We start from the raw sequence: 20,702 nt of genomic DNA on the forward strand, positions 1-20,702 counted from the left end.
AAAAACATTAAACTCACAACTGGGGAGGCCGCCGAGGGAACTGTGTTTTGCACTGCTTGTTTGTGAATGCGGAGAGTGTGACGGAAGAGACAAGAGACGGCGCTTTGAATGCAAAGTCTTTTTTTATCTTTCCTGGAACCAGACTGACTCTAAGAGTTGGTTCAAACTGGCTGACACGACAGCTACCTGCAGCGTGCACCACACACAAGTATACAAATACTGATGGTCAACCACACAACTGACACAAGCAAATGCATTAACCTTGATAGATCATGGTTGGTTTTGTCTGCAATAAGGTCATTAAATCTCTTGGGATTCTAAGACAAATAAGAGGTTTTGTACCCAAAACATGTCTCTTAACATTATATTATAGTTTAATTTATTCATATTTAACACAGTAATATTGTATGGGCAAGTACTTTTCCAACTTCTGAATCTTCTTCTGAATATGAACAAAATATTGCTGCAGAAACAGTTTTCTTAGATTAGCAACTTTACTTCAAATCTATAGATTTGTCTTTAAAGCGAGATATAAGGATGCATATTTACTTAATAATATTAGATATTATTTTGCTAACAACTCTCAATTCCATAATTACCCAACCAGAATCTACATCTTCCTTTGTATAAAACATCCCGTAGTCTGTTTTCTATCAAATGTTATGGAGCTATATAGAGCTATATGGAGTTATATGGAGTTATATGGAGTTATATGGAGCTATATAGAGCTATATAGAGTTATATGGATTCCTCTGCGTCATTGTCTGTGTACAAAAAGAGACTTAGAAATGCTCTGCTGACAAAAACATTCGATTTGGAAAGAAATTATCGCTATAAGAAACTGTAAATACGGCAATTACTCCTGCTTTTCTGCACATTTACACACTAATATTAAAATGTACTGGTGATTTTTGTATGGTATTACTTTTACCTATTGTTTGTCCTTTAGGTGTGGTTTTTATATAAGCCATTTTAGGTTTCTACCACACTATAACACATAATTTACATTCCTTTCATGTGAATTGTCTTTTTATATGTGTGAAACAAATAAACAAATTAACCTTGTCATGATGCACAGGTACGTATAATCACATTTCTACAGACAAACCCGATGTGAGGGTGACATACTGAAGGGGAAAAGCAGTAAAAAGCATTACATATTAACTATGCAGCGGAAATAAGAAGGAAATCTCATACGTGACATGTGGATTTCCCCGCTGTGCAAACTATAGGCTGCCTGTCACTTCACTGTTTTCCACCATCCAACACTCAGCAGGCTGCAGACACGGTTTCAGTCAGAACACTCAAAGCAATTAGTTGCTTTACTTTGCATGAATGACACCTGCATTAAAAGTGTTTTCTATTCACCGAGGGAGTTTAACACTGAGATCAGGGTCATATTGAAAAAGGCCTGCCTGCTGATATGGCACCGATCAGCAGCGTGATGTTATTAGATGACTATCTCTTGCTTATTTTCACCCAACACTGTCAAAATAGGAGTCTAGTGGCAAATCCGACCATACACACTGCTAGGAATTGAACCGTTTCTGGATCCTACACAAAGCAGAGATCCTAGATACAATAACTGGACTCCCAGGCTCCCTTATTCAGGTTTGGGAGGTATTGTCAGACCAGTTCTACCCATGCCAACAGGCGCCACCTACAGGAAAACAAAGCGGCAGCAGCAGTTCAGACCGGCAGATGTAGACATAATGATGTTGCGACCTACAAGCAAAGACAGTAATAGCTGCTGCAATTTTAACATTTCCACCACCGTAGCAGGCAATGAGTGTTACAACTCAAGTTTTTTCTTTTTACAGTTGCTGTTTTCTTTCTGTGTGTTCCTGAGGTTTTAATTAATATCAAAACTCTTTTCCAGGCAGTCACGAGTACATAAATGTAAAAACATGTTTTTACTTTTAGGATTCTACCATCCATTATGCAAACATAATAATTTGAACAGTAAAATTAAATAAAAAGAACAAGATAATGTTGCTCTTACCTCCAGTGGATACTACACTGCAATTATAATACAATTCATAAATTTGGCTGTAAAAATCCAAAGTGTTGTTTTTAATTATGTAAATGATATTTATTCATTTATTATTCAACTTTTTTCCCCCAAAAGACATTTTGGAGGATGTGCTTTGTGTTGCTGTTGAATTGTGTTGCATTATACAGAGAGGTGTTTCTGTTATTTAGACAAACCTCACTGGGGTGGTCAAAATAATAGAAACAACTGACAGTATAACACAATACAACTCAACAGCACCACAAACTACATCCTACAAAATGATCGTACGGGATGAATCGACACCTGCAATCCAAGCTTTGACACTTTGTCAGACCCCTCGGCGTCACTTATCGGTCGCAGTAAACACGTGCTTAATGTTGTGAATTAAACAATAATACTTTCTTCAGGTTCAGGCAACAAAACCTCTATACTTAGGTTTAGGAAAAAACAACATGGTTGGGCTTAAATTTAGTTTTTAGAGTGAAAATGTGACTTGAAAATGTGACTTGACAATGTGAACAACGTGAAAGTGAAACATGACGCACGGGACACGATCAGCTGATTGTAACGTGAAAGTGAAACGTGACCCATGGGACACAATCAGCTGATTGTAACGTGAAAGTGAAACGTGACCCATGGGACACGATCAGCTGATTGTAACCTGAAAGTGAAACGTGACGCACGGGACACGAACAGCGAGGGGTCCACCTCCCCTCCCAACCGCCCTGTGTGTCTCTTTTGCTCTTTAATCTCCGTCACCACAGCTCTTTCCCTGTGCGTTTGTATCCTAGTTAATGGAAAGCCTGGTGTGTCACTGGTGCTAAAGGGTGCCTTGTATGGCGGTATCGAACGCTGGCGGCCGTGACAAAGCGTCGGTATTTGATGCCCTGGGAATGAGAACGAGCTGGTATTAGACTGCATAAGTTTTAGCTAGTTGTACCTAATAAACTGGTGTGTATATGTGGTGATGGTAACAATTTTCAGCAGCTATTAAGTCCTTTTCCTGTAGATGGCGGAAGTCAGCAGTTCTACATCTGCAACTCTAACTGTTGCTGTTACTTCTCTTGACTCGAGTGCTTTGAATCAACAACAACACTGCGTCTTTCTTCATAATCATGTCTCTGCAATGCACCACCATTCCTCATGTTAACATTGCCTCAACTGCATATATTATTAGACTCTCTAGCAGCAACAATCACGTTGCAGCTTCAGTCAAGTTATTAGCTCGCAGTGAGGTGAGAAAATGAAGAGTCAGAAATACCTTGACGTCTCGGTGGATGACGTTGTTGTCGTGGCAATAGCGTAGCGCTTCGAGGATCTGTCTCATGTAGTGACTGAGGAAAAGACAGTTATTGTTATAGCACAGTTACGTTTTTACATTCAAAGGGATAGGTTGTGTGTTTTGAAGTGGGGTTGTATGAGGTACTTATCAATAGTCAGTATATTACGTTGCCGACGATCATCTACTGTAGGTAATACACTGACTATGGATAAGTACCTCATACAACTTCACTTCAAAAACACCCAAACTATCCCTTTAAGTAATGGTTGCAAATACCAATAACAGCATGAGAGCATCTTGAAGGAAGAAAATCAAAAGCATAAAACCTCACCTGGCCACTGCTTCACTGTAGACAAAGCCAGCATCTGCCCTCTTGACAATCTCAAAGCACAGGTCTGCTCCATCCATACTAATAAAGACAGAGATTGAAGAAGAGAGAGACACACACAGAGAGTGAGGATCAGTGCGGGATAAAGGGCAAGGCAGGAATGTGGAATACGGAGGAAAAGGTCACACTTATTAAAACGTCTCAGTGATTGGTTGCGTAGGTGAAATGGGCGACGCCGGTCAGTAGAGGAGAAGCTGCAATTATGTTTTGTCTCTGTGGGTTGATGCGGAAACAGCTGTATCACCACGACAGCCAAAAGTGAAGCTGGTATGATGCTGACAGTATTCCTCTCCACTGACTCAGGGATTTAAAGATGGTGAGAGAGAAACTACTTAAGACTGAGCAAGGGAATTTATTATTTTTGCGCATACTTTCAAACAAACTTGAGAGGGCAATTTTGACTTTCTATGAACATAATTACTTGTGAGGTCTTATTTTTGAGATTCTGTCTTGTAAAATACACAGATGGAGAGGCCCATAATTAACTCCAGGTGTTTTTAAAGGTCCACTAGAGGGAGCTTATTTTTGTTACAGGTAAATTTGAAAGAAATTATTTTTGTATTCTTCAGATAGAAAAAAGATATTTTTATAGAAAAAATATATTTTTTTATTCCAAAAATTATAGGTATAAACCCCATATTTTGTGAAAGATATTACTTTTTTGTTTGATTGTGTATGTAAGCTTTTCAAACGCTACGCAGGAGAAAAGCTCTTTAATCCAAAGGTTCAAAGATGGACAACAAACACTTTCTCAATGTTGAGCAATGAGATGCTTTGCTTGAATTAGGCAAAGGTTAATCAACTTGTGTTCATGAGTTCTCAGGGCCAATGCTTCTAGGATAAGACCAAGGATAGAAAAATATATTTAACATTTGAAAAATGAACAAATGGTTAGATGGTGCTCTCCGAACCAAAACCCATGTGTTATCTGTTACTAAATTAGATATTTTGCAGAGTCAGGTCATGTCTTAGAGTTGTTTTCAATTTAATTTATGGACAGGAAATTAGGGCTATCCACGACCAAAGAAATTCTTAGTCGACTAACAAGATTTTGTCGACTAATGGATATCTGTAAAAACCGAGTTTCTCCACAAAGAATCAGACAAAAGCACCCCTTTAAATCTTGTGTTTACCAGATGTGCTCATAAGTTTCTTGGAAATAAGTCATTCAGCGTGAAAAAAGTATAAAAAAACGACAAATCAACAAAAGAAATCTTAGTTGACTAGATGACTACGAAGGGGCAGTCCCACAAATAAAATTCGCAAAAAGTTTAGCAATACAGTGGAAACCGCTTATAGTGATCACGTATGTCCGGGTCAAATTGATCACTATCAGCGGATGATTAGTACAACCAAATTTGTGTTGTTATGCATCATTTCTCATGCAGATTACCATCTAATTTGTATATTTATTACATGAATACGAAGCAATGAAACAAACCGTTTCGCTATTTACTTGCTTGCTGCCAATTCTTCTGTCTTTTCCCTCATCAATGGTGAGGCATTGCCGTTTTTGGCCGGCTCTTCAGCGCGAGCGTGCATGCAGATGCGGATGTAGGGAGATGGGCACCGGGCACCGGGCACCGGGCACCGGTCTGTATGTGTCCCGCAGAGCCGGTTTAGGATCGGCAAAGCTTCACTTTGGGGGCATTACCTGACCAGGAATTATCAATCTACTTGACGAGGGCAGCTTCAACTACAGGTGCTTTCCCCGTGCACATTTGTTTTTTATTCAGAGAAAATTACATTCCTTTTCCTGTCATGATTTCAATGTTTTTTTTTTATCACTATAAGCAGTTTCCACTGTGTCTCTGCACACTCCTCTTCCTGAATGATTAAAACCAGTTAATCTTTTAATAAACTATTTAAGTGTGTGTATTAAAACCTTGGACAATCATGTTCTTTTCAGCAGGTTTATAGAAGAACTTCAGAGAGAGATGAGAGTTTTTGCACACACTTCATGCAGCTCCACAGTATTAACTGAGCCTTCGGGAGGAGAAGCTGTTGCATGTAATAGTGAGCTTTAATGCTTTTGCATTCATAAAATCCCTCCGGAGTAATTTACAGTAAAGATGTGGCTCTAACAATGACAGCTTCTCGGCCCAGTTAGACCCAGGCTGTAGCCAGAGGTGACAGCGTGCCTCGGCGCTCTGAAAAGTGTCGCACCTCGCAATCAATAAGCTGCTGGGGACTCACTTTTAAGCTTGCCTCGGTCCTGTTCAGCTGTCTGTTTACTTGTTACAACACGCACACACATTGACGACTGAATGACAATCCTCAGATACACACTTAATTATGACCCAGTCATTAAGCTACAGCCGCTTCTGTCTCTCATAATTGCTCTGTTCCCATTCTTACCCAATTACTGTACCCTTACTATTTATTGTCACTAAGCCTCTGCACCAATTAAACAGGGCTGTTATGTAGGACTTGGCTGCAGCACATCCATATTTTCTCCGCTCCTATCACCTCAAACACACTCTCACATTTTAAGGCTGCTTGATTAGCCAGCAGGGAGACCTGCGAGATAGGGAGACACACGAATCTGTCCGCATTTATCTATCTATGTTTACTCAGTTATCTGCTCGCCTGTCAAAGGGACTGCACCGCTCCGAAGAACGTCTCAAATCCACCTGCACTCCCACGTGTGTGCGTGTGTGTGTGTGTGTGTGTGTGTGTGTGTGTGCATTAGTGTGTATGAAAACACAAGCTTGTGCACAAATGAGCTCCAAGACCATGAAAATCCCTTTAAACGGAGCTTGCTTGCATTTCCTTGAGAGTTTTTCTCGCCTGCACCGAGCCGTGTGATAGAACGGCGTGCGAAACCCGAGCACTTGCCTGTTCAGCGATAACAGAATTAAATGATAAAGGAATTAGTTCTGGAAGAGGAGGAGAGATGAAGATACAGAGCGGGGCCTAGGAGGAGCTCGGGGACGGCGCGGCTCTGAGAGAGGCTGGAGGTAGCAGCAAGTGTGAAATCTTAATCTCATCTCTTTCCCTTCATATATATATAGTGCTGCGCTCACCCGCTGCACACCGTCTCCCCACCCTTTCCTTTCTTCTTCCCCCCTCTCCCCCCATCCTCGGCTAACAAGCTTTCTCATATCAGCGCTGATTATATAAAACCACCGCAGGGTTTCTCCCTGTCCTGCTATTGCTGCAAACCGCCCTCCTGCCGCTGTCATCCTTTTCCTCTCTATCATCCCGTCCTCTGTCCCAACACCACCTCATCTTCACACTCTCCCGTTAAGTGCCACCCGCTGTGGCATCCACCCGCTAACCTCCTACAGGTATGATCTTCTGGTGCAAGTGCTTTTTGATGTGACCTGCGTGTTCAATCACATTGAGTGGAATCCTCACAAGGCGGAGACTTACTACTCGAAAACCATGTAGAGCATCCCATCTGAGCTGTAGGTCTCCAGCAGTTCCACAATGTGGGGGTGCTTCAGCATGTGGCAGATGCTGGCCTCCCGCTTCAGATCTGAGAACACACAGAGAGAGAGAAGAAAACAGAGATGAGCATATATGGCACCAAGACCAGCATGCATTCATATGTTCTGTAATTACATATTCAACATATGATTACTGTAGTCTTGTTAATTCATCAACTGTTTTAAATTGTGAAATATGACATATGTACATCATGTATGTAAGACCATTATTTTTGATGACCTGGAAATACATTTTCTCTATTTAGTCATTTTATTGTTATGATTTTCCCCAATATTTCTCTCCATGTGCAGTGTCCAATTTCCAATGCACTCCAGTCCTCATCACTGCTTAACCTCCTCTTGGCCTGGAAAGGTTCTACAAATAGTCATGTGCTGTAGGGGAAGTCGATAACCACAAGATTCGGTTCAGATCCGACACCATTAGGCACGGGACGATATGAACATTTCACAATTGTCCTGGCCCAAAAAATTGTGATTCCCCATATTATCCCGATAATCACCACAATATGCTTAAAACTCTTAAAGTGGCAGTAGGCGGTATATTTTTGGCATCATTGGGCAAAAAGTCCATAATAACCTTTCAGAAAACTAGACTTCTGCTCCTCCTCATGGCTCTGTTTTCAAGCTTTAGAAACTCTAGCCCTTGACAGGAGACTTTGACCCCAAGAGCGTTCCTATTGGCTGTGCTCCAGTCATGTGACCGGTAGGTTCAAGAGAATTCACAATGGCTACAGCGACATAAACTTTCTCATTTTACAGCTAAACCGTGCACTAAAAGATGATTCTGAAAACATTTGAGGAGAGAAATAGGCATTAACGTAACAGAATATTGATTCATATTTTTTTCAGACTACCTGATTCATGTACTACCGTCACGATATAGCGTTTTATAAAAAATAACTTTTTTTTTTAATCATATTTAAAAAATATTTTTATATAGGATGCATCTTTTTTTAGTCAAACAATCTTAAATAAGGTAATCAGAAATCATACTGTCGTCCTTCATAAATAAAGAATACATAAAGAGTCTGATTTGGCCATATCGCCGGCCCCTAGACCAATCAATAGGAGTCTTTAGAGCAGCAACAAAGAAGACACATACAGTAGCTGGTTGTCTTCAACCAAGGAGATGCTACCCATCTACTTCATCATTCATGAGGTCTAGGATCTCTTTGGCACAATATGGCCAACCCTGTCACATTTTACTGTTTTTTTTGTTGAAATATAAAATTGGCAAGCACCTTCCTTATTTAGCAGAAGTTCACTGTGGCACCACGGACAACGTGCTACATGTTGAAAGACACCTTTACGCGGCACCTCTGAAACGCTTCCACGTTTTCTTTTAAACACCAGCCTAAGTAGTTGAACCGCCGAAGCTTTCCCAGCTCCTCGGCTTTTCAGGCGATCCTGCCTACCTCAGCCTTCCTGTAGCTTAGCTCCCACTGTTAGCAGAGAGGAAAATGGAAAATGCATAGCGCAGCATAAGGGGGTCGCACTACCCGACAACACCGTGATGCTGACTCATCTGCAGGACTGTCTCGTATGCAAATTGGCAACAAGTCTCTGCTCTCCTTTAGGTTCAAGTGATGTGTGTTTGTATTCATCCTGGTATTTGAGATCCTCTTACTGCTGCTTTCTGTTCCTAAAGAACAGGAGAGTTAATGGAGGGGGTTACTGAGGCTGAAAAGAACAATGCGGGCTGTCTGTCTAGACTATAAACTTTAGAGGAATCACTGGGGAGAGGCGACAGACACAGCTAGTAAAACACACAAAGCAAAGCAAAGCTCTCCTTCTCATGAGACAAATCTGAAACTGTACATTACTTTTTGCTTTTAAAAGATAAAAACGGAGGAGGGGGTAATTAGATATCAGTTGATGAAACCAAAGTGTTGACAAGACTGACGTGCACAGAGACAAGAAAATAATTATAACCTGCCACCGTCTCTCTCTGATGCAAATTCTTTTTTTGTGTCATGTAAAACAAATGAATGGAGGATGCAGTGAAACTCAATCGATGACAACTGCATCCTTTCCAAACTGCATCACACATACACTCACTTTTTTCTTTGGACAACCATTCTACTCTTCCTTTCTGCATCCTTTTCCTTCATCATTACCATTAATTCCACCACTGAAGACCACCGGTTGTTTCTTCCACTTGTCAGTCATTTATTAAACGGTGTGATGGAGCACAATCTGCTGTCACAACATTTCTTCTTCCAGTTTATAGGTGTAAAACGTCTCTCTAAAGCCCGCAACCAGATGCAAAAAAAATAAATAACTGATGTCACTGTCTAAGACAGGCAAGAGAAAATAGACCTTTCAAAACAGTCAAATTTAAGACATTTTAATACTTTCTAATAGAGTTGGGTTGACGTTTTTGCCAGTATACGAGCTTACACCGATTTGTTTTTATGCCAACCTGTTCTGGCAAATTAAAAAGTAGCCGACATCAGCAACAGGTGCCGACGGCGCTTAATCCAGCTTGTATTGCATTAGTAAAAAGCAATATGACAACGTGATTAATATAATATGTAAAATGTTTGTTTATAAACGGACTAACGGAGCCACTAGTGTCTGACAGGTTGTGCACATCTGCCGAGCCGAGGCCGTTAACTTCGACATAACACGGGCAACATGAAGGAGATTAAATTTCAGTAGAGGTGGGACGGGGGGAGAGGGAACAGTAACACAATACAAGGTTGTGTTTGTTTACTAGAAAGTTCATGTGTTTTTTGGGGTGACGAGACAAGACGGGCTTCTGTCAGTCAGTGTACTGCAAGCCCGGCGGCCCGTAACGTTAGCGATTGTGCGGTGTGTGTACAGTTTAGACTGTACATGCTAAAACTCCTCAAGACCTAAGCCAAGTTCTTGTGCCTTGCTGGTCACCTGCTGACTAAAGTGAAAGGGGTTAGCCCCGAAGCTAGCGACAACTTTGGCCCAGGTTCACTTAAGGCGGACCAGCTTTTTTCATTTTGTGACAAGCGGCTGCTGAGTCAAGGGCGACACCTATTGGTAAATTTTGGTATTCCGTATGTTGTGGCTTAATATCAAACTGGAAATTGTTTACACCGGCCCGACTTTCTAAGGCCTCTTTCGAGGAAACTTGCTTTTTAAGACCCTGATGTGACAGAAGCAAAAAACATATTGTCGTGGCGTGAAGAGCAGGAGGATATTTCCATCTAAAAAGGCACCAGTAACTAATGTGCATGTCTACCTCACTAACACGTCAACAGCTGGAAGATATGGAACACAAATCTGACCAGTTTTACATGCAAATAACAGTCCAGACAGTCAATCTTACAGATTGGATTTGATAAACAAAAGGGATTTGCCTTCAGTATGAACATCTAAACATAGCCTATCCCATCTATCTCCCTTTCATCCTTCCATTCAATCTCTCAATCCTTTGATCCGTCCATTCATACTTTGCCACAAAAGCACTTCCTTACTCCTTCCCCTCCTGGCAGCTGTTGTTCAGGAGACCAGCCGGAGAAACACACATCACAAACACAACCTTTCCACGCCGGAGCTCAATCTCAATCTCATTTGCTTGAAAACGCATCACCGAGCGCACTTAAGTGTATTAACTTTTAATATCCGTCTCTCCTACTGATATAGCCAGGCTGTGCCAAAATATACATACTCAATATACAGTATATATGGAAGCTAAATATTCCACATTCCCAATGAGGTGTTCCCCCGGCTGCTGCTGCTGCTGCTGGAGGTGATTTATGGACACTGAATGGGTAAAAGATGAGTCGATGTGATAGGGTTGCACGCAATCACACACACACACACACACACTCATGATGAACTATAATAAAAAATGTACTGTATTGTTCTTCTATGCATGCAGTGACATTTAATTAAGCTCCCAGTTGAAGCCATGAGCCACTTGTGCCGCTGCGAGCCTCGGCGCTAACATTAAGCTAATCCTCGGAGGACAACCACAAGGCGTGGGCTAGCTCTAACACGATGCTAATGCCGCTAAAGCCGGATAAGTGGCTACCTTAAGGGCATTGCAGCATGCCGCATTTAATGTCATCTGGCGAGCTCGCTGCTTATGTCCGTCACCGCAAACTACTGCTGCTGGAGATTACGAAAGATACTCTTATCAAATGAGAAGCAAAAATCACCACGCCGACTCTGTTGAGCTAAGAGACGCTGCTGCAGGGAGGCCGCTTTCGTGTGTGTGTGTGTGTGTGTGTGTGTGTGTGTGTGTGTGTGCAATATAAGCAACAGAGAATTAATAACAAAATAATGAAAGGTAGAGGAGGAAGAGGCAGATAAGACTGCAGGATGGGCTGCACAAAATTGTTTATGCAACACACTGTACATGAAAAATACACACCAGCTGAAGGACTACAACATAAAGTAATCTCAGTTTTGCCAAGAATATATGAGCTTAATTTAAATTCAGCTAGCGTTGTAATCCTGACTGTAGACAAAATGAACTAATAAATACTAAATGGAATTTAAAGCTACTCCCTGAGGTCCACACCAAGACCTATCCATTTAATTTAACATTAATAACAATTATTCTAAAGCAGGCGCTGATATCCAGACAGGATTACTGCTGGCAAATACTGATATGATGAACAGGATAATTATGGATGTCCAATCGAATTATTATATTTACCTAAATTAGGGTTGCCCCCCCCCTTAGTCGATTAGTCAACTAATCGGTTGTTTTGGTCTCAGTTGACTAAGATTTCTTTAGTCAATTAGTCTTTTTTATGCTTTTTTCATGCTGAATGACTTATTTCCAAGAAACTTATGAGCACATCTCTGGTAAACAACAGATTTAAAGTGGTGTTATTGTGTGATTCTTTGTGGAGAAACTCAGTTTCACAGATCTGTTGATTAAATCAACTAATTTATTAGTTGACAAAATCGTATAAGTGTTAGTTGATGAGAAGATTTTTGTATTAGTTTGCACTTGGGGTGTCGCAATATACTGGTATTGATGATAACTGACATTTAAAAATGAAATATTGTAATATAAACAATATACATATGATAATATCGTGTAAATAATCAAGCGCCTCTTAAATTTGACGGTCATTCAGTGAGGGAAAACGGCGCGTAGAGCCAGCACATTTTCACATCTAACTATGAATTTAGGCTTTATTGTTGTAACCACATTGTTGGAACAGTGGAGAGACTAACCAAGACCGTCTTGGTAAGTTTTATTTTGTTTTTTGTCGAGTCGCCACTTGAACACAAAACAAAACTCGAACATCTCGCAACTGAAACTAACAGCACGCGCGCGCGCACACGCGCAAACCTGTGCCGACGCAAAAGAGCCAAACTGAACCCACACAAACGTTTTTACCTGTGCCTGCAACGGTAAAAAATGAGGGAAAATATGTTGGATTAATCAGTATGAGTAATTTTTAAAGAAACAAAGTCAAAATTATCTTATCCCAGCTTCTTAAATGTGAATATTTTCTGGTTTCTTTACTACTCTATGACAGTAAACTGAATATCTTTGAGTTGTGGACAAAACAAGACATTTGAGGACGTCATTTTGGGCTTTGGGAAACACTGATCACATTTTTTTTACCATTTTCTGACATTTTATAGACCAAACAACTAATCAATTAATCGAGAAAATAATCAATAGATTAATCAACAATGAAAATAATCATTAGTTGCAGCCCTCGCATAGACTATTTGATTTTACATAATTGAATGACTACTTGAAAAATTGAAAGTCATGATCCATCCCTACTCTCCATCGCTCTGAGTATGTTCACGCAGAGCAACTGGACATTTTATAAAATAAATTAAGGGAATTAAGAGTCAGCGAGAGCGTAGGTGCTGAAAGGGAAAAAAAGAAATAGCAAAAGAGAGAGAGAGAGAGGCATACAAGAGAAGAGAGAGGGAGATACAGAGAGGAGGAGATAAACAGATGTGATCTCTACAGTGATCCATGTTCCTCATGCTGGGAGTCAAAGCCTGCAGTGGAAGGAGGCCTTGCTACCACAGCATCACCACACTGAGCTGGAGCTGTGTGTTTCTGTGTGGGTGTGTGTTATGCTACTGTATGTGTGAGACCTGACAGGGCTTTAGCAGACGGTTGGGGCAAGATGTCACAACAATCTAATAGAAACAGTGCTGTTATTTTATAACTGTGGAGGAAGACAGATGAAGGAGAAAGACGCAGGAGAAAAGGAGAGAGTGAAGGAATCAGGGAGACGGGATAATGAAGGAGGCGGAGGGAAGTGAGTATGCGATGGCACATGATGAATTTGGCTCATTCTCTGGCTGGCTTTTCTCTCTCACCCCCTAAGAGGGCTGACCTATTCGTCAGACGGACCTCCGGACAGGCTGAAGAGAAACAAGCTGGTGGTGTGTGTGTGTCTTTGTGTCAGGCCTCTGCAGGCCAATCCATTGCCAAGACACGAACCATTTGACCCACTTCCCCTGGTCCGAGCTCAGCGCCGGGTGTTCGTGTGCGTGTTGTGTGTGTGTGTGTGCCGGCTTGATTACTGCGGTGCTGTGTTACAGCTGCCCGCTCAAGTGAAACTGCTCTGCTTTCTAAAGGCAACAAGAGAGAGGGAAAATAAAAACAAATCAACTACGAGAACAGCCGGCCGGCGTCAGGAGGGAGGGAGCGGACGGTTTGATGGATTCCTGAGCGCTGCAGAGGAGGGACTGTGATTGGATATAAATGACTGGGGAGTGTGCTACATGTGTGCACACACACACACACTCATACATGCAATCACCTTACACATGTGAACATGTATGCTGGCAATGAAGAGAAATGGTACGAGTGCACTATTAGACAACTACAATGAAAAACTTTCATTTCAGATTTTGCAGTGATCCTTCAAAGAAGCTTTTCATCCCTATGAGAGGAGAAAATACGGTTTCCAAGGAGAGAACATTTAATCAAGATTCCTCACACTCACTCGCAGAAAAATTGTTGTCAATGTAGACACGCAGAGTACCCTAAAACGCGAGAGCAACGCCGTCGTGGCACGCAAGCGTCCCCAAGCGCTTATATTTCAGGGCGTGACGGCTGCGCTCCGAGTGCAACGCACACCGTATGTCATGTGACGAGTAACAACCAATCACAGCCAACAGATATCTTTTCTGTCTTCCGTAAATGTCAATTCTGACGTCCAATGTTCACTGTGCTTTACTTTCTAGTAAATCATGAATTGACATCCTCTGTATTGTTTTAACACACAGTCTCATATTTATAAAACTGAAATTGAAAAACAATTTGATTTCATATTCTAATCACAACTGAAGCGTCCTGCCATTCTGAAGACACTGATTCTCAATTAAAGGTACAGTGTGTAGGATTTAGTGACATCTAGTGGTGTGGTTGCAGATTGCAACCAACTGAGTACCCCTCTTCTCACTCCTCCCTTTCCTACGGCAACACAAGCCACCGAGTGCAAAACGGGGGTAATGCCGTTCGCCTCGCTCTGAGGCCATCCTTACCATAATAACACTACTGTGGGAGCAACGGAAGTCAGACGGCGGCTGGCGGTACCACGTTTTGGCACTCTGCGGCTCATGTTATCACCGTTTCACAAGCGTGTCGGAGAACTACGGTGGCCTTCAGGTAATGTAAAAATACAAAAGGCTCTCTCTAGAGCCAGTATTTGGTTTGTAGATATGAAGGACTCATTCTAAGCTAACGAAAACACAACAACTCTTAGTTTCAGGTGATTATACACTAATGAAAACATAGTTATAAATATTATACTCCATTTCTGCTAATAGATCCTCCTGAATCCTACACACTGTTCGTTTAACCAGTTGGTACCAAAAACTCTATTTAAGTTATCTGTCATGTTGCTCCAGTCTGGATGGACCGTGACGCAGTTCAAGACTCACCCAAACTAAACCCTGATAGTGATTCTGCTACCAGCCACCAGGAGCGAATCGAGGGGGAAGAATAACAACATGAAGCAGAGGAGAAGATGATACATCAAATCAAAAATACCTGCCTCTTGTGGACAAATTTGAAAGTAGCTGTCTTGCTTTGTAGTGGACAAACTCTTCAAAAAATAATGAATTAAGCTATTAGAGATACATCCAGATGCTGAAATCTTCAGAAGACAACTTTCTTTAGCCTCTAACTCGCTCTTTAAGCGCTCATTTTGGATGCTGATATACAACTGATCACTCAGCGCAGGTGATCTGTATTCATGTGTTTGCTATCAGGCGACTTTGCGACCATGAAACAGCGACAACAAAGGCATTTTGAAAGAATTGTGGTCATCTGTGAAGAAAAGGTTGAGTCTCTAGAGTGTCACTAAAACAATCCACACTGCTCTCTCATTGTCTTACTCTTTTGTTTCTATTTATCCCGTATCTATCCCCCTGACATTTAGCTCAGGCTTGGAAGCTTTTATGAAGTTAAATGCTTTCGCAGGTGTGAGAATGTACATATGTAAATGTGCAGTTGTTGTGTCACAACACCAGATAAAAGCCACAGAACTGGTGTCAGGTATTAAGCGGTTGTTTCCGCTCACCCCAAACATGATTTTAAAAATCTCACTTTTACGGTGCGAGGACTGTAACGTGGTGTTTTGTGGGGGATCACAGTGCGAATGGCTGAGCACTTTATGCCTTGTGGAAGCTTAAGTAAACCGAGGAGACGCCCCCGTCATGCTGGATTATGTACTCTCGATCAGCGAGAGAGAATTAAAGAAGGTAGAGAAGGCTACTGTGTAATGTGGCGGCTAAAGCTCCTGTAAGAAACATTCATTATCTTGAACTCACAGCACGTGTGCATGGTCCGGAGCTTGCAAATGTCACGCCCGATATTAATATAGAAAATTAGACACAAGTACATGCCACTATATGAGCAGCCCTTTGCCTGTATGTGCAATTAACTTTGAGAGTGTAGGATCACCCTTATATACATACATAGATTTTCTGCACTTGCTGATCCTGTTCACGGCATGCTGGCTCTGTGAGGCTGCACTAAGCTAAATGCTAATATCAGCACAGGGTTCCCGCCAGTTTATTGCAAGTCTGGCGGCCCGCCAGGCCTAAACTGACTCCCCGCCGGGCTTAAGCATCGAGGATTTATGTATTTTTTAGGGCTGGGATGATACACCCATCTCCCGATTCGATACTATCACGATACTTGGGTGCCAATTCAATATGTATGTAAGTATGTGGCGAGGTGAGCCTCCTGAATTTGCACCCAAAGTACTGTCAAAACTTTCATTTATAATTGCCTCCATCATCCTTGACCAGGAGAGAGGCAGAAAAAAGGCACAGAGAGAACCAAAGAAAATTGCAAATAAATTTGTGTTTTTAAAAAAAACGACTGTAAATAACTGAGATGCCGATTCGCAAAGAACTAATATTATGACTCTGTGTTTGGCGAAATATGATGGGTAATTTGCGGTGAAATCTTTACTTGACAAACTATGGACATGGCAGATTCGCACGGCATTAAAAATCACAGACGTCCTGCGTAATTATTACAAATCACTAGATGTCTCCAGGTAATACTAGTCCCATGTGAAGAGAGCTTTGGCACTGTTTGTAATTACATAAACTAGGGATGGTCATTTTGAAAAAAAATTCTAACCGATAAACGACCCTCATTAACCGATTATTAACCGACAAGATGAGTGCGTCGCATGCAGCGGTGCTATTTTTAGTGCCTAACAAGCCGCCCAGCTGCAACGATAAGCCGATGCACAAACAGGTTAAATCCATCATTTTCAGCAGCTGCAGTGTTTGAGCAAAACAGACAACTGTGTCCCCAGTTCACCCGTCAGGGAGAGTTACTGTAGCAGCCACGGCGCTGCGTGTATCCTCCCAGTAAGTTTCCACCGCATCATTTAGTTCATCGTTTAGCTTCAACGTTGTCTGCCTGGCTACTCTTTCTGCCCGGGGTAACGATAGCGGGTGTCCGATAGACCGTGTGTGTGTTTTGCTGCGTTCACAGCTGTAGCGTTGCTGGTGGCTTCGTGCTCGCCGTCGTCTGTCAGAGTAGCGTTAACGTTAGCTAGTGTCCGACAGGCTGTGTGTGTCGGTGGCATTATAGCTGTGAACGAAGCTGTAGCCTGTAAAGTGGACCAGCTTTTCTCCTTAAAGTGACAAGCCGCTCCTCTGAGTTTTGCTCAGCTTTTTAGCTATTTTTTTTATATTTCCTTAATTTAATTTAATTCTTAATGTCGGTTAACAGTTAAACGGTTAATTATTAACATCCCTAACATAAACTGAACATAAGTCACAAGTATCTCTCTGAAGAAAACACCTCTGTCTGTAGTGTGAAACGTGTGCTCTTGGTCCATGCTGTTGCTTTTCTATTGTTCCGTTTTAACAAGCCAAACACATCCCTCCCCAGCACAGCGATAGGTGAATGTTAGGTTAAAGGGTTAAAATATTGTAGGTCTGTTCAGTGATTTCTAGAAATACCTGCTTGATATATGGACAGTCGTAAACCTGCATCGCAGCTGGCCGGCCACGTTCTTCTTTCTCTAAGAAAGTCCTGCATTCCTACAAATCTCTCTTCAGACTTCTCAGTTCATCTAATAGTTTCTGTCTTATCGCCTCCGACTCTCCAACATCCAAAAATCTTTAATTCAATCTCTCCTTCCTCTTTTGTTGTCTCCATCCCTCCCTCCACTGCTCCGTCAGCCAGCGGCAGATATCTGATAAGACCTCTGACTCGTCTAGACGTCTATACTCAGCAGACTTTCTCTGGATTAGCAACAACACCGGTTTAATTAAACTCTTCATAACGCAACAAAAATAGAAAGTTTAGAAGTTAACTTTTTCTTTTTTGGGGATAGTCTTTTAAATTACATTAACTCCTTGAGGGTGCCGGCTCCTTCGGCCAACTTTACCGTGTTTTAGAGGCTGTAGCAGGCTCAGATATGGACTCATTTAGAGGATGGATGGCTTTCCTCGCTAGAATAACAATAAGGGTTTTTTTGAACAGTTTCCAGAGCAGAAGTGCTCGCCATCCAATCCTTCTTGCAGAAACCTCCAAATGTTAAAAGTTTTTTATATCAAATCATGGCATGGCTTTTTCTATGGTGTTCCTCAAGGTCTTAATGTGGTATTTTGGAGGATATAATAGAGCATTTATGACTAGAACAACCTGATACACAGTGCTGAGCATCTCAAATTAATCGCCAACTTTCAGATGATGCACGCCACTTCTATGTGACATCTACTGCTGACCTGCTATCTCCCCCTAAAGATCCCCTGCATCCCCCTAAAAAAGACAAAAATGTGTCTATGGTAAGGAGGGGTGGAGTGGAAGAGGTTAATAGTCATATTTTAATATTTACTGCATGCTAAATGTATGCTCAGTGTAGTCTGATTAACACAACATTTCCAATAAGTATGACTAGGTATAAGTTTGTTTCCCTCTGTTGTTTCAGCATCATACATGAATGTGATTTATAAAGTGTATTAAATATATCTACTGCATATAGGGGCTATGTAGACTGGAGTAACCTTGGCATGGCTTCATAATTAACTGCTTCAATGAAAACAGCCCAAAGACAACAGAAGAAGAAGACTTTGATTGAACTGTGAAACATCCCAGGTGGCTGCGAGCAGCTGAGTGAATGAGAAGTAGGCCAGTGTGGACTGTGCGCTCGTAAACAAGGACAAGCATCTGACCTCTCCGTTGCATTAACTTTTAGTGCGCAACAGAGTGGGAAAAAGCAATTATCTGTTGTTATATTTATGAGCAGCTGGAAAACAGCAGAGAGAGAGAGTGAGTAATAGACGGAGAGATAGTGATCTCTCTTACCCTCCGTGCTGAGTCCAGGACTGGAGGTGAACTGGGCCACATCCACGATTTTGACAGCGAACTGCTGCCCCGTCTCCCTGTTGATGCATCTTCTCACCACGCTGAAGGGACCCCTTCACAACACAGAGGGAGAAAAATACAACATTTAACATGTGGTCTGTTAGACGTTTTCACTACGTTAAACCTGCAATAAGTGATTTATTGGCAGAGACAAGCTGTAAACACAACACATATTATCACCATATACAGTTTTAATTTACACATCCAGCAGATACGGAGCAACATCCACATTTACTTAGAGTCGTGTTTCTTATCATGTGATGACTGTTTGCACTTTATTACTGAAAGCAGCTGCCTGCTGAGGATAGAATGACGAGAATGAACCGAAACAGTAAAGTTTCGGGTCACAAAACCAAAACAGTGAGCTGGAAGATGATAAAACGCTCATTTAATTTTGTGAGTTTTTAATAATGCTTGTTTGGAATGATTCATTTTGGACAACAGAAATTCGTAGAGCAACAACATGATATGATTGTATCATTGTGACACGATACCGCAGAAAACCAACAGACAATCATGTTGAATTATTGCCTTATAGACCAGACGAGCATCGCGTCATCGCAGAGGTCGCGGCCCCTTTTGAGGGAAAGAAACATGCCGTCATATATAGAGAGAAACGGGAAAATGCAGAAAAGCTGTTGTGTAGCGGGTTAACCGACACTGAGATTTGAGGCACATAACATACATTAATATTCACTGTCAGTGTGGTAAATGGCTGACTGATGTTGTGACAGTTACTAATGATGGATAAGTTAGCTTAGCTAGCTTAAGTGTGAGGCTGCTGCAGTAAAGTCATACAAAATAGCAGCATCAGGCTGTCGTATCTAACTAAATGTCAGACTAAACATCAAACAGTTGGCTATTAACAGGTTGATTATTTACAGACAACACTTAGCCTAACAACACCTGGTGATTCAATCTATTATGTAGCGTTATAGATATATACAGTAGTTACAGATAAGCATTCATCCACTTGGATGAGCAAAGACTGAAGAGGCATGATAGCGATCAGCCTCAATTTATCAAGCGAAGGCTCAGGTTCAGGCAAGGTCGCGAAATAATTATTAGACATGTCTCTAAAACAAACATTTGTTTAACAAGAAACAAATACATACAAACTGACGAAGACACGATGCCGGTCTGGTTGACACTGAAGTAAATAAAGTCAATATATTACTACGCTTCCCTCTTTCCCTTACTACAACTCCTCCTCTTACTACTGCATGCATCAAAGTTATGTTAAAATGTTAAAACCCAAGAGGCAAAACAACACAGAGAGCACACAGAGGCTGAGCGTGGGTTATGCTCGTTTCCTGCTCAACACTGTGTACTAGCAGCATGCAGAGAAGACTGCACTTTGGTTCACTCATCGCTGAGGTCGGAGGGTTCACAAATTGAATCATCCCTCCTGTGGAGTGAGCGTATCATCTCAGTCAGTCCACGGGATAAACAGAGGTCTACCACTCAAGGGCTGCGGGTTAGAATTAACAAGCCGTCAGGTCAGGGTTACGGCGCAATACAGCAGCAACACACCACCTAAATAACGCTGCTGGCTACAACTGCACTTACAACACCGGGGTAATGGGCTTGAACTGACCTCTACACACCGTTAAATAATGTGTGCCAATATGTGTGTAAGTGTAGGGAAGATGAGGTTTAGCAGCAGGGAGGAGGGAGGAGGGAGCTGGAGCACATAAATGAAGCAATGGATCTCGTGTAAGAAAAAAAAAACACACAGGCAA

General features: G+C 41.7%; 1 protein-coding gene across 14 annotated transcripts in view; it reads right to left on the minus strand.

Annotated features, from left to right (window-relative positions):
* The window catches only part of caska (calcium/calmodulin-dependent serine protein kinase a), a 141,351-nt gene that overhangs the window by 68,976 nt on the left and 51,673 nt on the right, over positions 1 to 20,702 (minus strand). For all 14 annotated transcript variants that reach the window (XR_005209696.1, XR_005209695.1, XM_037790792.1 and 11 more), the window contains 4 exons: positions 18,901 to 19,013; positions 7,060 to 7,165; positions 3,628 to 3,705; positions 3,276 to 3,348 (listed from right to left, as the gene is read on the minus strand). Coding sequence is in view for 12 of the 14 variants with exons in the window: in XM_037790792.1 (XP_037646720.1) it covers positions 3,276 to 3,348; positions 3,628 to 3,705; positions 7,060 to 7,165; positions 18,901 to 19,013 (370 nt within the window). In the remaining 2 variants the exon portion in view is untranslated. The remainder of the gene's footprint in view (positions 1 to 3,275; positions 3,349 to 3,627; positions 3,706 to 7,059; positions 7,166 to 18,900; positions 19,014 to 20,702) is intronic.

The sequence above is a fragment of the Sebastes umbrosus genome, chromosome 13, assembly GCF_015220745.1.
Source record: "Sebastes umbrosus isolate fSebUmb1 chromosome 13, fSebUmb1.pri, whole genome shotgun sequence".
NCBI lineage: Eukaryota > Metazoa > Chordata > Actinopteri > Perciformes > Sebastidae > Sebastes > Sebastes umbrosus.